General features: G+C 40.5%; 1 protein-coding gene across 1 annotated transcript in view; it reads right to left on the reverse strand.

Annotated features, from left to right (window-relative positions):
- Nucleotides 1–231: 231 nt before the first annotated feature.
- The window catches only part of PHEX (phosphate regulating endopeptidase X-linked), a 104,223-nt gene continuing 88,375 nt past the window's right edge, over nucleotides 232–16,079 (reverse strand). The window contains 8 exon segments of the mRNA XM_086608931.1: nucleotides 232–334; nucleotides 4,976–5,052; nucleotides 6,852–6,956; nucleotides 7,102–7,167; nucleotides 10,132–10,187; nucleotides 10,190–10,261; nucleotides 12,670–12,737; nucleotides 15,944–15,998. Coding sequence (XP_086465057.1) covers nucleotides 232–334; nucleotides 4,976–5,052; nucleotides 6,852–6,956; nucleotides 7,102–7,167; nucleotides 10,132–10,187; nucleotides 10,190–10,261; nucleotides 12,670–12,737; nucleotides 15,944–15,998 — 602 coding nt within the window.

Genomic DNA, 16,079 nt, shown 5'->3' on the forward strand with positions numbered 1-16,079 from the left:
AAAATTATTATTAAAGAAAACCTAGCCTCTTCTACTTCAGATGTTTCTAGGCTCTGAATAGAGGGCGATTAGATCCACGTAGATCATCGGCACAGATAAGGAAGAGATGCATTTGAAGTAACACCTCTCCACATCGCAGAACATTATTCCGAAACACTATCAGTGGGCTTGAGCTCAGGTGCAGCAGTTCACATTGCAGACTGCTCTCGAAAGAAGACCTGGAAGGGACATCTACCACAGCCGGCAGGATTCTGCCCCCCGGTTCATCGTTGTATTTGTTGGGCAATTGAAAGCTTTACGGAACTCTTCGAAGTTGCTCATGGCACCGATAACTCTGCAAAGAGAAGAGAAAAGTGATCGACATGCAGGTTGTCTTCTGTTGAACACTACAGGCCTGTAAATGTTTCAGTGTGTTTACTTCAGGTTGAATTTTCAGGCTTTCCATGTCATTTTTTCCACCAATAAAACCAAAAAGTTCTGGAGAAGCACTCCCATTTAAAGTTAACATGAAGACATTATTTTTTCATTCAGTGCTTTGAGAAGCATCTTACTTTGCCAGAAACTCCACGAAAAACAACTGCATTTTGTGGATACCATGTCATTTAGAACAATTTTCTAATCTGACCCTTGGCAGCAAAGGTGGAAGATCAGCGGTAGCCTTGTACGGTGGAATCCTCCTTCCAATACCTGCCAAACCACTGCAGCCCTGCAGGCAGGAGCATGTGTAAGCATGCACTGTGGTTGTGCTGGAAGTGGTTTGATTTGGCTCACACCAGACTGATTCTTGGAACCACACCTACTGCCCACCCGTGCAGACACACACACACTGGCTCCCTGGCACTTTGCAGCCCGAAGCTGGGAGGGCGGCAGAGCCTCTCATCGGCCAGCTCAGCCTTACACCCGTGAGCATCCCAACTCCTCTGATGTTTTGGTAATCCATTTTCTAAGGCTTCTGCCCTGACCAGCTCCCAAGCTCTCTTGCTTCCACCACAGATGGTGTAATGCTGAAAGAGCAGCACACGCCTGCCTCACACAAGCTAGACAATGTGTCTGCATCCCAAACCAGCACCTTCAGGCATAGGGGAAGAGCTCACTCTTTGTATGCAGTCATCCTTGGCTGCTGCTTTCATGCCTGTATTGTTTCATGCTGTCAGAAATGATCATTTTACCATTGATAGATTGGGATCATGGTGTTTGCTGATTTTTCCTACGCTTTTAAGCATCTTGGAATTTACTAACCTGAAATTTGCAATGGTATTAAAGTAAAGAGCATCCTGAGTTAAAAGTAGAAAAGTATTTGCTGAGATATTCATCATATCCCTTTCCACTCTCTTTGTTATGCAGTGGGAAGGCATTTTCTTCACTGCAGACAATCAGCTTCTCAGCATAACTCAGCATGGTAGAAAACATTCTTATTACATTGATTAGACTTTCTGTGGGTAAGAAAATTTGCAGTCAGCTGGTGCAAAAATGTCTAAAGGTCAATTTTGTAGGGAGAATTACAAAATTATGTTAGGCTTCAAATAAGATACACAGCTTTACTGTAAAAACATTGGAAATACATATTCAGGGACGGAAACAGCAAGAGCTGGTCATGCAGAACTGCTGCTGAAGTTGGTGGGAGTTCTGCCTGTCATGCTGGGGATTTCGCCCTGAAACTGGCATTCAAAAATAGTGAAGAGACTATTTTCAGAGTGAACACTGAAAATCTGCCAATTAAAAATAAATAAAACTAGAATCTAGCTGGCAAAAGATCTTTATATGCTCATGCATGTAAATTTTCTACTCATGCTTCGATGTTGCCACACACTAACTGTGGAGCCAGAGTGGGCTGTCTGGATTTCACTTCAGTCAACTACAGCAGAGAAACTGTCCCCTGAAGAGGTCACCCTGGACAGTTAATAGAAAGATGTACTTGCAGAGTCTAAGTAATCCAAATTATTTGTTTACAGAAGGATTATACATATATATATATCTACTTCCAAAATACCTGTTCTTTGTGGACTGTGAGGAGAACATTGGCTGACAAACTCAGATGCTTACACCTGTGCTCAAGATGTGTGTTTCTCATTTCTATCATCTTTTATAGTTACTTTTTATAATTACCTTAAAAGGGTTTTTTGGGCTTTTTGGATAGCAAGAGATGTCAATATTGAAACTAGCTGTGCTGCTGTTATATTCATAATGGTGTTGGGACATAAATGAAGCAAAGTTGGGGGAAATAGGTAATATATATATGTTAGCCTGATTCCTTCATGAGTTTTCCTCACGAACGCACTGTCTCCAGGCTTCCCTGTATATTTTCTGATTGATCTCAAGGAAATGTAGCTATGTAATGATTCAAAATATATAAACATATATATATAGGTAAATAAATCTGAGGACTGTAAAAGGCAAGAGATGGTTATTTTACCAAAATTTTGATAAGGATAGTGTCATGGTTTGATGTGGAGGGGGGGTGGTTCTGGTGGCAGGAGAGGGGTTTTGCTCCCTGCGACCTCCCCGGTTTTGGAACCGGGTTAGGTTTGGTTCCAGCCACCAGATCAGACTGCCATCCCCCTCGGGATTGAGCCAATAGGGCGCCTCTGCGAATTGCCCTATTTAAGTCAGGACAAGGGAACCGGAAAAGGTGCTTTGTCCAGGATCGAGCAGAGAAGGGAGGAGGGCACTGCCCCTGCTCCCTGGCTCCCGGCCAGGCAGCTGCCTGTGTCGGGCCGTCGCCGCCCACAGAGAATGGCGGCGGTGGAGCCAGCTGGGGAACTCGGGGGCACCCCACTCCTGGGGTGCCCACTGGGCTGAGTTCACCTGGAGAGGACTGAGATCTGAGAGAAACAGCCGCATCGACACCAGGTCAGTGAGGATGGAGCGGGAGGAGGTGTGCCGGAGCCGAGTTTCCCCTGCGGCTGATGGTGAGATAGCAGGCGGCCCCCCTGCAACCAGGACGGCCTCGGTGGAGCAGAGACCCACTCGCAGCCCGTAGGGAGAAGATGCCTGAGCCTGAGGATGGGCGTGTTGGGGTGCACGACACGGCAGAGAGGCATCTGGAGTCTGCGTGACGACCCACGCCGGAGCGAGTGGCTACAGCTCCCTAAGTACCCGAGACTGTGGTAAAGCCCACACCGGAGCAATCTGTGGGGAAGGATTGTTTCCAGTGGGCTGGACTCACGTTGGAGAAGTTTGTGGATTTTTCCTCGTGGGTAGGGGATCCATTGGAGCAGGGGAAAAGGGTGTAAGGACTCCTTCTCCTTTAAGAAAGAAGCAGCAGTAACAGCACGGAATGAACTGACCTGCACTCCCCCAGTCCCTGCCCCCTGTGCTGCTGGGGGGAGGAGGTAGAGCCGGGAGGAAAAGGAAGGGGGGGGGAAGGTGTCGGTTTTAAGATCTGGTTTTGTTTCTTTCTGTCCTCTCAAGTAATCGGTTTTTGTTTCCCTTTGTCCTTCTAAGTAATCATTAATAAACTGTTTTGCTTTGAGAAAAGCTCTGCCTGTTTTGCCCGGGACCATGGTTGGTGGGTGCTCCCTCTGTTCTTGTCTCAACCCTCAGTCCCTTTGTTTTTTTTTTTTCCCTCTCCTCTCTACTTTACTGGAGAAGGAGAGACTGTGTGAGTTTTAGTTGCTGGATCAGCCTAAAACCACTACAGATAGGAATTATAAAAAGTATCAACTCTTCAGGGGTGAAGATCAGCCTGATACTCCTGTCCCCATGATTATGATGTGTTTTCAACTGTTAAAAGGCACGCAGATTTGCACACTGCACTAGTTTTATCTTAGCTGGCTGGTGTTACAGGTATTGCAGAGGTACCATAGTGCAGGTTTCCTAGCATATATTAAATTTGTGTCATCGTGTTTCCAGTTCCATAATTTCTTAGCCCATTCAGGTTACAAGTAGCCCAAGGTGTGTTATGTATGCTCTGGTTGTGTATCCAGCTTTGGCGTGGCTGTGTCCAGGGAATATGTCGGAGTACCTGTGAAGCAACCTCACAGCTCCCCTGTGACGGCAGTGTTGTTATTTTTACCTTACCAAGAGAGAATTGAGGCAAAGGGGGCTCATATCACCTAAATTTAGCCATGGAGAAGGTGGGATCCCAGTTCTTTCTTTAGTCAACAGAAAGTGGTAGGAATCTCCAGAAGCATCTAATTCCATGTATTGGAGACACCTCCATTATGAATCAGCTTGTGGAGTTAACATTCTTCCCCTAAATACAGAGGTAATGTAGCACTTGACTGAGGACAAATACACAATTCTTAGTTAAGTAAATACAATCGACATGAATCCCAATAGAAAAAACTTGCTTTCGGTCACACAGACTCTGTGGAGAAGCAGGGAAATAAATTTTGGCTTCCCAATTCTTACGTAGTCTTTAAACCTTCCTCCTTTTGCAGCCTCTCCTTCTTGAGGTTCAGGGGTGTCTGTGGTTAGGAAAGCCTGTGGGAGGCCTTTTAAGCAAAGACACAGACACGCTGTTATGGCTGGACTACTACAGCTCCTTCAAGCAAAATGTCTCTTGAAGGGTGACTGAAGAGTTCAGTCTTGAACTAAACTTACAGGACATGTTTTGCTTTGCATTATCAATACAATTCAAGGTAGTTACTTTAAAGCTTTTAACGAACTCAGGCAGATTAAATCAAAAACTCTCCTAATAGACACTGTTTTCTAAACTAGAATTGCATAGAAAAAAAATTATAGATGAGATATTTCAGATACTCAGGACATGATTATAGAACATCACAGGGATCAGAGTGTATTCTGGTTCAACTGCCTTTGAAGGTAGATGCAAGCCCCACATTTTCACAGAAGAGCATTTGTAATAGTGAAAGATAAGCTAATAAAACCAGTTCAATTTCAATTTAAGCCAAGAGCACAGTCCAATTTTGTGTTTGCTCTTAAACCCCTCTTCACATGCTAAATTTCTGCACTTGTATGCTGCAGTGATTGATTCTGTATGTATACTGAGTAAATACATTATTTGCACTACCTGAACTGAGGAGGGCTGTGAGCTCCAATATATATTTGCTCTCTCGCAGATTCTGGTCTAAAGGAGTTGCATCTTACCTAATAAAAGATAAAAAGCAGAAATGGGCACATTATATGGGATGACTTTGAAAGTAAAGTAGAATGTAATGTCACTGTTCTTAAGATGCTTATGACTTACAGAATACACAAAACGGAAAGACCACCACAAACTCCAATTTTATTTCACCTTTGCTAACCTGCAGTTTTCTGTTGGCATATTCTTTTGTTTTTCAAATCCCTTTGTGGATCCAGTTTCCACCTACTATTATTCTTCACCCACTCATTCCCATCATCTAATCATAGCCACTCTACTAGTTCCTTTTTTGAGGTTCTCTATAATGATAGCTTGCTTTTCAGCTGTGCTGCAGCATCTCATACCTTAATTATTAACAAGCATGCTTCTTGTCTCAAAGCTTTGCAGTGTGTATAAAAAGTACACGTAATGATGATTATCATCTCTAGAATTGCAGCTATATTATCTGATACATTTTTCCATGTTGGAATGTCAGTTTCTTTTGAAATTACACATTTTTCAAGTTTGTATCGGTGGTCCCCGATTCACTATTCCTAATATGGTATTTGACCAAATTGTAAGTGATCACAAAACAGAGAAGAGAGAATATTTGCACAACTGAATAATCCCTCTTATGCTGTGTCCACTACATGAAAAAATGCCATTTAAACAGCCCCTGCCTTACCTAAGCACCTGTGTTGAATGTTTCCTATGGACAAAATCCTTTAGTCCAGACTGCCCATAGGATATTGAGATTTCAGTGCAATTTTGTCTGGCTGAAGACAGCCCTGGCAGTTGAGTGCCTTTCAGCTCTGTAGAAGCAGGCTGAGCTCAAGGGTACTTGGCATACATTGCTCTCACTGTGCATATGCCTCCCCTCAGAGGGTTCACTGGATGTGCAATTCCTGCAGCGGTCCTGTAAGACCCCCTGGATCCTCCCCATGGCTTCAAGGTTTTCCTAGGGCAAAACTGACACAGTGTGAAAATCAACTCAGCATAAACAACCAAAGTGGAGTCTTCTCATTGGTCAATATTGTCAAACTTACTTGGCCATAGATCCACAGGCTGCTACACTAACTCTTGGCAAATAAGCGATTTTCAGCCAGGGTTGGTTAAAAAACAACACTGGATGCCTTAGGCCCTATTTCTTCAGTTTTAGATAATTTATTCTTCCAACTGGTGGGCAAAGTTTTATAGCCCAACGTTTAATCATCATATAGGGAATTTGTCCCAACTCTCTTAACCAAACAATTTCTGATTCTCTCTCTTGTTCTACGTGTTTTTCTAAAAAAACTTCACATCCTCTATTGAAGTTTTACTACAGCCTATTTAGTGTACAGAAAATAAAGATGGGAAAAAATAAAGTAAGATTTTCTTCTCTGCTGCTTAGTTTCCTTGAACAACATGCTGTGTAACAAATAGTGGTTGGACATTTGCAATAGGAGTCTGTGGTGGAAGCAGTCAGAAACTGCTGTATATGGCAAGTACCAGAAAACTGGGAAGCTAAAATGGAAAGAGGTTAAAGAGTCAATACATGCAAGAAGAGACTTGCAGCAGAGGGAAGAAGCAAGAGGAAAGCAAGCTGCCATGACAACGCTGTACAAGACCAAGAACAATTTCAGCAGTTCTAGCACCATGGCTAGATAGATGAGGACAAAGAGAGACAGAAATAAGAAATAATAGTCCTGGGAGAGAAGTTTCTGCTTATACCCTTAAAAGTCTGGATTTGGCTAGTGTAGATTTTTGAAACAAAGCAGTGTCATCTCTGTAGTATACATTTTGCAGGTTAATAGATGAGGACTTGAAACACATTTGTACTACTCACATGGGCATAACTCAGAAAGAAAAGCTGGTTGTGTGTGAACTCAAGGCCTGTCAGTAAAGGCTCTTCTTCTCCTCCCCTCTTTTCTGCAATCCATCTCCTGTATGCCTAATAAGAGAGAGATACAGAATGCCTTTCAGTGACTTGGAGCCTAACCACAGCTTTTTCTTTGTGTGGTTTGTTTGTTGTTTGTTTTTTGTTTTGGTTTTTTTTTTAAATAATACTATTTTTCAGATATTTTTAATCTACTTACCCTGAAAGCCTCTCGTAAACCTCCATTATCTGCAATGTTTTCTGCCAAAGTCCTCTTGCCTTTCACCTGGCAGAATGAAAGAATATCAGTCGTTTGACCCGTTTCTGAACTTCCTTCTTGATCAACTTCAAGAAAGAGGGGAAAAAATAAAACAAGGCAGGAATGACCTCAGCCAATTTCAACCATCATATCTCTGGTTAAGAAAACTAGGTTTTAATGTGAAAACTGTCAGTAAACAATTCTCTGTGATGAGTTACTCTGGCTCTGGTCCTAGATCTCTAGCACAAAATATAGTAGATAAAATGTATTCAAGAATCCAGTCCCTGATCTTTGATCTGAGCATCAATAATTTTCTCCTTAAGACTGTTTTTCTCTGGTTACACGCGAGATCCAGTAGCCCATTTCTTAAACTTTTATCTAAAAAGTTATATTTGTTTCTCTACATAACTCTTTATATACTACTGGGACACTAAAATAACTTTTAATTCATACCCAAAACCAGCATAATTAAAAATAACTGTCAGAGACAGAATTGAAATTGATAGTATATTCAGTGCTCTAAAAATATCTGCAAAGGAGATGCACATTGCTCTTCCCCAGTATTGATTCCAAGAGCAAGAACAACAAGAATATATTGCGAGAAGCAGTGCTATGTAAACTTTCTGAAAAAGCCAGTCTCCTGATATTACCAAGAGCAGCATTATCTTGGATCATGCAGCCTGCTAGGGTCTTAGTGTTACCAAACGGTATTTGTGATCAAGCAGTTTTACCCTCTGCTATGCCCCAGTTGAGCAAGGTAATTGAGCACAGTTTTGAGCAGAGCTCTGAAGGCCAATGCTGTCCTGCAAATCCTCTGATGACAGGTTCTCCCATGTCACAGGGATGAGTATAGGGCAGTTGACATTAGGACCCACCTTAGTCTCAGGATGGTGAAAGAGAGGAAAATGGGGGAGAAGAGGTAAAAGGACCTAGGGGATACCCAGGTACATGTGCATAGCCCCACCACTCAGTGCAGATCAGCACCTAGATTGGACTCAAGGCATCTTGCTTGATGTTACACCCAAGGGGGTAACAAAGGAGAAATGGGAGCAGTAGAGGAAAGAGCACCCCTTTCCTGCCAGGCCTCCCTACCCTCAGGAGGCTGGAGATGGAGGTGGGAGAGAAGCTTTTAGAAGGAAAGGTGCTGGGACACCAGGGAACACACACACACACATCAGCTGGCTTTTTTTCTGGCCTAGCTACTCATACTCTTTTATTGCAGTGGGCTTGTGAAGTAGACTGATTTAGAGCATAAGATGAGAGTAACCTAGCAGTGGCATTTGGGCCATAGGTCATTTTAATAAGTGGAAGAAGTCTTTCTACTGATCTCAGGCAGCTCTGGGTCAGCTGTCTGAGACTACTGTGTGCAGACAGTTTGTGACGGAGCTCAGGGACCACGATAAGCCCTTTATTTGATCAGATGACTTTATGCAGTTACTGCACTCTGAAGCTATTTCTATATCCACTTTTTCTTTCATTATGCTTCCTTTCTGGAGACATTTTTATTGTACACCAGATGAGAAAGAAGAAAAGTAAATAGGTTTCTTGAACCATATAAAATATTCGTACAGGGGTAAAAAATCTCAGAATGTACAAATAGTGATGTAAATGACAGGCAAAGAAAAGCACTTTGCAGGCATAGCTCTTCATACAGAAGCTATAAAGTATGGCAGAAAATATCAAGATTCTTCTTCTATCATCTAAAAAGTGCTTTAGGTTATCCCAAGCAAATAGGAGGAAAAAGCCTTACAGATGATAAGGCTGTGGGTAACAGAATCTCTCTAGTAAGCCCATCCACATGCTTCAAAGGCAATAGCTACACTGGAGGGAAAATTCAGATCTACCCCACCCCAAGAGACACCACAAAAGGTAAAGGGGATGGCCAAGCCAATGGCAGGAACATGAGAAGGGCTCAGTCACATCCTTGGGGAAGGTTTTAACGACCTTCTTTAAGGGGCATTTTTGTATTGACAGTTTTTGTCCTACAGATATTCAGGAATGAGCCTGAGAATTTTTATTTGTAAATTAGCTTATATGAGGTACTTCTAGTCTGAGTTGTTAGACTTCAGACTGGAATACAATATGGCCCTGTTGTCTCTGAGACTAATAAAAACAGCCTGGGGAAAGTGTTAAAATTATTGCTAAGCATTCAATGTGACTTCTCTGTTCTTAAAAGGCAAAGACATAATTGTATTTCTGATTCTAAAATGTAAGTAGAGGTGGTAGAATTGAGTAGGGGTTGAGGTATGTGTTTTATCCAGAAAATTAAGACTAAAGTCATGTCCCAGCCAACATTACTGGAATTTTAGCTATTGATTTCTGAAGGTCTGGGTTTTATCCTTCACTTTGGACACTTACATAATGTGCATATTTTCAGGGAAACCCACAGCTCTCATAGACAATGAAACAGAAACCATTCCCTTGCACTTTTTTTCCTCAATCCTTTTTCTAAGCTACTTCTATCATACTCCCTTCATTTGAAACACAAATTGGGTCTATGTGCACACATGGAAGAAATAGCAAGAGTTGAATGTGAAATAAGATAGGGTTTATGCATCCATTTTATAGCTGTAATAAATAACAGGCAGAATTGCTAAAGGAATCTATAAAATCATATTCTTCTTTTTAAAAAGAATGGCTGCTCAGTTTTCATTACGGACCTCATCTTCAGAAGACATTGAACATGCTCACAGTAATTAGACCAGCCTTGCTGAGTGGCTTCATCCTCCTCCTCCAATTCCAATCTGATGTGATGGGGAGAAGTGGTTTAACCCTGTCACCAGGGTGTGGGTAGTGGTATTTGACAGGACTAATCAAATCTGACAGACAATTTTTATCACAATTATTCACTTCAAAAAAATGATCTGTTGCGAGAAATGAAGTTAGTAACCTATTATCCCAACGTGTTGGGATTTATAAAAAGATAACTTAACCCCCCCACCCCAAAACTCCTAATGAACCACTGCTTTCAAACACTCGTGTTTTACATACATGTAAGCCAGCTCTCTTCCAGTAGTAATTGCTGTATTGATTAATCATGCATTTGTTTTCTCTTTAAATTTTTCTTCAGAGTCAGTTGTCCACCAAGGGTCTAAATTTCCATTTTTGTCATATTTCCGACCTTAAAAAAGAAAGAATATGAATTTTTTTGTAGGTGAAAACTTCATACTTTTCCAGTTTTTGAATCTATCACTGTCACAGAAATGAGAGGTGAATGTACTTATGCAACTGTGTGTACAAAATGGATAAGATCAGTGAGCAAAACCGTAACCTCACTCAAGTCAGTGGTGAAAAGCTGGCATTCTATTTATTGTCATAATTTCCATTTTCTGAAAAAAAAATAGTAATGACTAATGAGTTACATAGTACATTTTATAATTACATAGAGTAAGAGGCATATGAGCCTTCTTGTAAGTATAATTGTCAGTATTTTTCATCCTCAGCCCATATGTCTTTGATTCTGCAAACCTGATGATAACTAATTTATTATTAATTAATTATACGCTTGACCAAAAAAAAAAAATCCATTTCATGGAAAATTCTGAAGTTTCCAATTTTTGCCTTGGAGTAAAACCAAAACATTTGAACCCTATTCATGGAAGCAAGGAGAATATATACAATCTGTTCCCCAGGCTGATGGTTACAGCAATGGCTCGTAGAAGATTCAGCCTCAGGGCCCTGCTCCATCTCATTTGTAGGAGAGTATCTAATCTCCATCGTATCTCCAGCCAGTCAGAGAGGAACCTAAGATTTGCTTCCCTAAGCAGACCACTGCCTCTTGCCTAGGCTCTTACCTTCCAAATATAGAAATAAGTACATCTCTGGGGAATTTGTCATCTTGAACAAGACAGTACACAGGGTAAAATAAAGAAATGAAAAGATGAAAGAAAACATCTTCAGTACTTGGTATCGTGTCTAGTGGCTGCTCCCTACCTCTCTTTCCTGCAATCATAACAAAGAATCAAATCACAGAGCAAGGCTGCATCCATACAGGCAGCTAAACCTGCTCTCAAACAAGTCCTAATGTGTCTGGTGTCTACCTTTCTGCAACAGAAAAACATATTCCAGTACCTCAAAGGGGCCTACAAGAAATATAGGGAGAGGCTGTTCAGGAGGGCCTGTTGTGATAGGACAAGGGGTAATGGTTTTAAAATAGAGGGAGGTAGATTCAGATTGGATATTAGGAAAAAATTTTTACCATGAGAGTTGTAGAACACTGGAACAGATTGCCCAGAGAGGTGGTGGATGCTCCATCCCTGGAGACGTTCAAGGCCAGGTTAGACGAGGCCCTGAGCAACCTGATCTAGTTGGAGATATCCCTGTTCCTTGCAGGGGGGTTGGACTAGATGACCTTTGAAGGTCCCTTCCAGCCCTAACCATTCTATGATTCTATGATATAAGTCCTGACTGCTAGTCTTTCAGGGACTTTGAGTCAGCACTGAAGACTAAGTCCAGGCCCTCCACATCACACTGCAGGATGCAAAAATCAGCTGGTGCCCAAGTGCTGTAATATCCTCTGCAGCAGGATCTCTTGACCATGCTATGCTTAAATGAAGGTCAGTTCCAGCAGCCAAGTTTATCAAATCAACTACCCACTTAAATACATGGATGTACTTGCTACACTATATTCCGTACAATATGGAAATGGTAGGGCAGATGGGAGTTTGTGAAGAAATGTTTCGCCATTCAGGAGTGTTTGCTTACACAAAATGCTGGGGAGCAGTGCCAACAGGATACAAGGTTTTCCTTTTATTTTTTACCAGGTATTCAAAGTAAAGCAACACAAGTGACTTAACTCTAGTTACGCAGTGAACTAGAAACCTGCTTTCCCTTAGACTGCCTGTATTTTCAGTGGAAAGAGGTTTCTCTAGACAGTGAGTCAGAGTGGGATGTCAGTCAGGCACTCAGAATTGCTCCCTGAAGGAGGAAGAGGTTCGTATTTCTCTCTTTCTCTCTCCTCCTCCCCCCTCAGGAGCCCGATTTTAAAAAGCACTTTACTGAGATAGCCAAAGTTAGACAGTGATAATGCCCCACTCCACCAATTTTTTCAGGACAGTTGGTTTGATGTTTTCAGATCATTTCTTCTTTCTTTTTTTTTTTTTTTTAATGTTTTGCAACACTTCTGTTCCAGTGTTGTATTTTTACATTTGTATGTCATTATCTTTTCAAAAAACTCAGAATTGAAATGAAAAGTTTTCCTGGAAGTCAGATTGATCAATGAGAAGTTATCCCTTTGCCCTTCCCACTCCCGCTCCAGCCAGGATTTTCTGAATCTGTTGTTCATTTAGTTTCCATTGAAAATAAACAGAAAGTATCAAAACTGTGTCCTTTACCAAACAAAATCTAGTTCAGACAAGCAAGATTGTATGTAAATACATTTAAAAATACAACCTCATAATTTTTTTTCATAAAGTTCAGCATGTTTTTTTTTAAAAAAGAAAATAAAAACGCTAAAGCATATACAAGTCAACTTTCTAGTCTGTCAACTCTGTTAAAAAAATAGTTATCAACATATGGGCAAATACTCACCATTGCTATCAAATCCATGAGTAAACTCGTGGCCAACTATTACTCCTATGGCACCATAGCTTAATGATCTGTAACAAAAAGAAGCAGTTTCCTCAGAAAGTGTCCACACTCACGAACATCAAAGGACAAAAGAATCAAACAGATTTCTGCCTCAGGAAAGATCATTACTTACTCAAACTGGGGTAGGGAATGGGACTAAAAATCATACTGCACAATTTTGGCTTAAAGTTGTTGAAATTCTGAATGTTAAACTCTTACTCATTCTTTTTAAAAAAAACCCACACTTTAATATAAAACTTTAAAAAGCATTATGATGTTTCAGCCTTCTAAGCAAATCGCTTGTTAGCATGATATGAGTATCAAAATGTTTCCTTCAGCTGATTGCATTGTGTATATTCTGAGAACAGGACAAAGTTATAGACAAAATTATTCTTTTAGCATCATCGTGAAAAAAGAATAGATCAAAGGCAGCAACGGGCTTCTCAAATGCCAGCTCCAATCATTCTTCACTAGCATGCAACAAACAGACTTGCAAATGACTGACTCTAGTTTGTAAAGCATTAAACAGACCTCCTTTCTGTTTTAAAAAGAGAAGTCATACAATTTCCTTGCACCTGCACAGGAGTACAACATGATCTACAGTCAGATCTAGAAACAAATATTTTGCAGTATTGATTGACAATTAATTATTGTTGCCTTTTCATATCCAAACAAACACACACCTGGCAGAAACAGGGATGAAAGAGGGTAAGGTTCAGGGCTTCTTAATATCAAATGCTGAGTATATTGCAGGTGAAAAGTGACCTACTAACATCATCTTTCATTTGTTAAGTTGTTATTTGTGATTTTAATTATTTCAGTTATTGAGATGCCATACTTCAAAGCAGCTTATAATATGTCTAACATATTATATTGAAATAGGAGAAAGGTAGAGGGCTTTGAAGTAACATGTTATTACCGGACCTAATGATCCATGGCACATTAATTGCCCATCTCAGTCATGCCCAAAAAGTATTATATGATTTAATTCCCCCTGCTCCCATGACAATTCTTCAATTTGTTTTTTTCTTTCCTGAAAAGTATTTTGCATGTGTTGAAATCTTCCACACTGTTGTTTTCCCCCAGTATTATTGCAAACCTTCACTAAAAAAAAGCTGGTTAAAATTATACATTTTAGCAATGGAAATACCATCTCTTTGTGTGACAAATTTGTAATCTTGTGTAGCACACAGTGATAATTATCCATACTCGATGTACTATGTTAGACTTGTTTTTCCACATCTGAAGTAAAGTGGTTATATAGGATCTTTTGCAGCTGGAGAAGCATAAAAAGAATGGCACAAAACTTGTAAAAGTGTCAAGAAGAACCAATAAGCCCTATTACTAAATACATCTTATTTTTCTTCTGAGATTCTTGACCACCACAGGTGGCAGGGACGAAGAACAGGCTGGTGACTGGATGCTCCTAGGGCTTTTCCCAACTCCAAAAGATGGAGTAAAGTTTGGGGTGAATTTTGGCCTTTGAATCTGTGAACCCCCTTCAGCATTTTGTGCAGCTCAACAACATTTTTGCCAGAAATGCTCCCAGTTCTGCTCATGCTCTTCAATTCTGGGGCACAGCTGGACACAGATGGAGGAGATCAAGTGCAGCCCAGCTGGTACCATGTTAGAGGGGAATTCTCTAGGACTGGGGAGGCTCAAACAACTGTAAGGAAGATACCAAATCAGGTTGTTTGAAGTCTCTGTTTCAATACATCCAGCACTGAAGACTCATAACTATGAAAGATGGTGTTTGAACAGTATTTTATTTCATGTACTGAGATGTAAAGTGGTAACTTAGCTTCCCTTTATGGAAAAAGATGCAGCTGCTTACTACTGCTTATGCTGAAATTGGATGCTAAAACTCAACTAAATGTTAAATATTTGCTAAATCAGTTTTCCAGCAAATGCTGATGATTTTTCATAATTTTTCTGTTCCAGTGCCATGTGCTGTTTCTTTTAAGCAGACAGAAAACAGTTCCAGAATATTTCAAGGACAAAAGCAATCTGTTGTCTGATATAAAACAGCTACATTTGTTTACTAAATTTCATTTTGATAGGTACTCAAGCAAAACCAATTTAAGCTAAGGTAACCTTTAAAGAAGAGAAATGAGCAAAGTATAATTCTTTGAAAAAGCCACAATTTTGTTTCTATGGCAGAAGGTCAGGGTACAGAAAAATCACTTCAGAAAGCTAAGCTGGAAACAGGTCTGTAATAACTACAGCAGAAAATAAGTTCACCTTAACAAGAAAGGACTTTCTTCTATCCCAAATTACCTCTTAGAAAGTCACCTGGCTCATAAGAATTCACTTTGAATGCAAATTCTTTGTTCCTAAATTGAATGTGTCTCTCTACATTTATTGCCAAAATTCCTGTTTACATGGAGACATCCAGATTGGAAGATGGCAAACCCAAAACGTTTTAAAAGTTGTGTTTTTTTTTTTTTAACAAAGATTTATTACGGATATGTTTTACCAGTAGCTGGCTTTATATAACTGAAAAAAAACTACCAGAAACTGCTGTCTGAAACTTTTCATTGCCTTATCCTGTCCTAAAAGAGAAAGTTATTGAACTGCACAAAAGTATTGATTTTTCCAAAATTAAATATATTTGACCTATAGTTACTCTTCCTCTGCTACAGTGGCACATGGGCCTGCTTAGGCAATCACTTATGCACATGGAAATATTCTCATGCACCTCAACAGGCACAGGCAAAGGCCCTCTGTTAATCTTAGATATTAGCAGAGAGTGAACAATAAACTGAAAATAAATGGCTTCTCAGGGTATTCACGTCTGTTCAGGAAGTGTTAGTTATCTGATTTACAATTCCTTTCAATATCTGCCATGTGCACACTGCTGCATCTGCATGCTATAGCATTGAAACACTTCCACTCAGGGACACTTAATTAGCAGTTCCTGTGAGAAACCAGTCATCAGTTTAAGACAACAGCAACATATACAGCTCCCAAGGGTAAGAAAAGTTATCGTACAAAACAGCAGTTTTCAAAGTCTGTTTTTTCCATAGTAAGAGCAGCATGCAGCAGGGAAGAACACACAACCCAAGGGCCGAGCTATCCCCACAGAAGGGTAACACAGCATTCCTGTGCAGTACCCGTCGGTCCTCTTCAGCAGTGTAGCTTTCTCCATGCCCTCTTCTGTCTATATGTATTTACAATATCTTTCCCTGTTATTCGTCATTTTCAGGTGTTCGAGGTTCTCTCGTGCAGTACTTACCTAGGATACTCTGTTCCCCAAAAGAAAGGCTTTTGCAGTTCTCCTGCTGGAAATCCTGCAATAGCAAAACCAATAATAGTGAGGTCCTTAGTTCAATGCAGTTAAATAACAGTGACAAGGCCCAAGGGTTTGGATT

Source organism: Tauraco erythrolophus, chromosome 1 (assembly GCF_009769465.1).
Source record: "Tauraco erythrolophus isolate bTauEry1 chromosome 1, bTauEry1.pri, whole genome shotgun sequence".
In the NCBI taxonomy this organism is placed as follows: Eukaryota; Metazoa; Chordata; class Aves; order Musophagiformes; family Musophagidae; genus Tauraco; species Tauraco erythrolophus.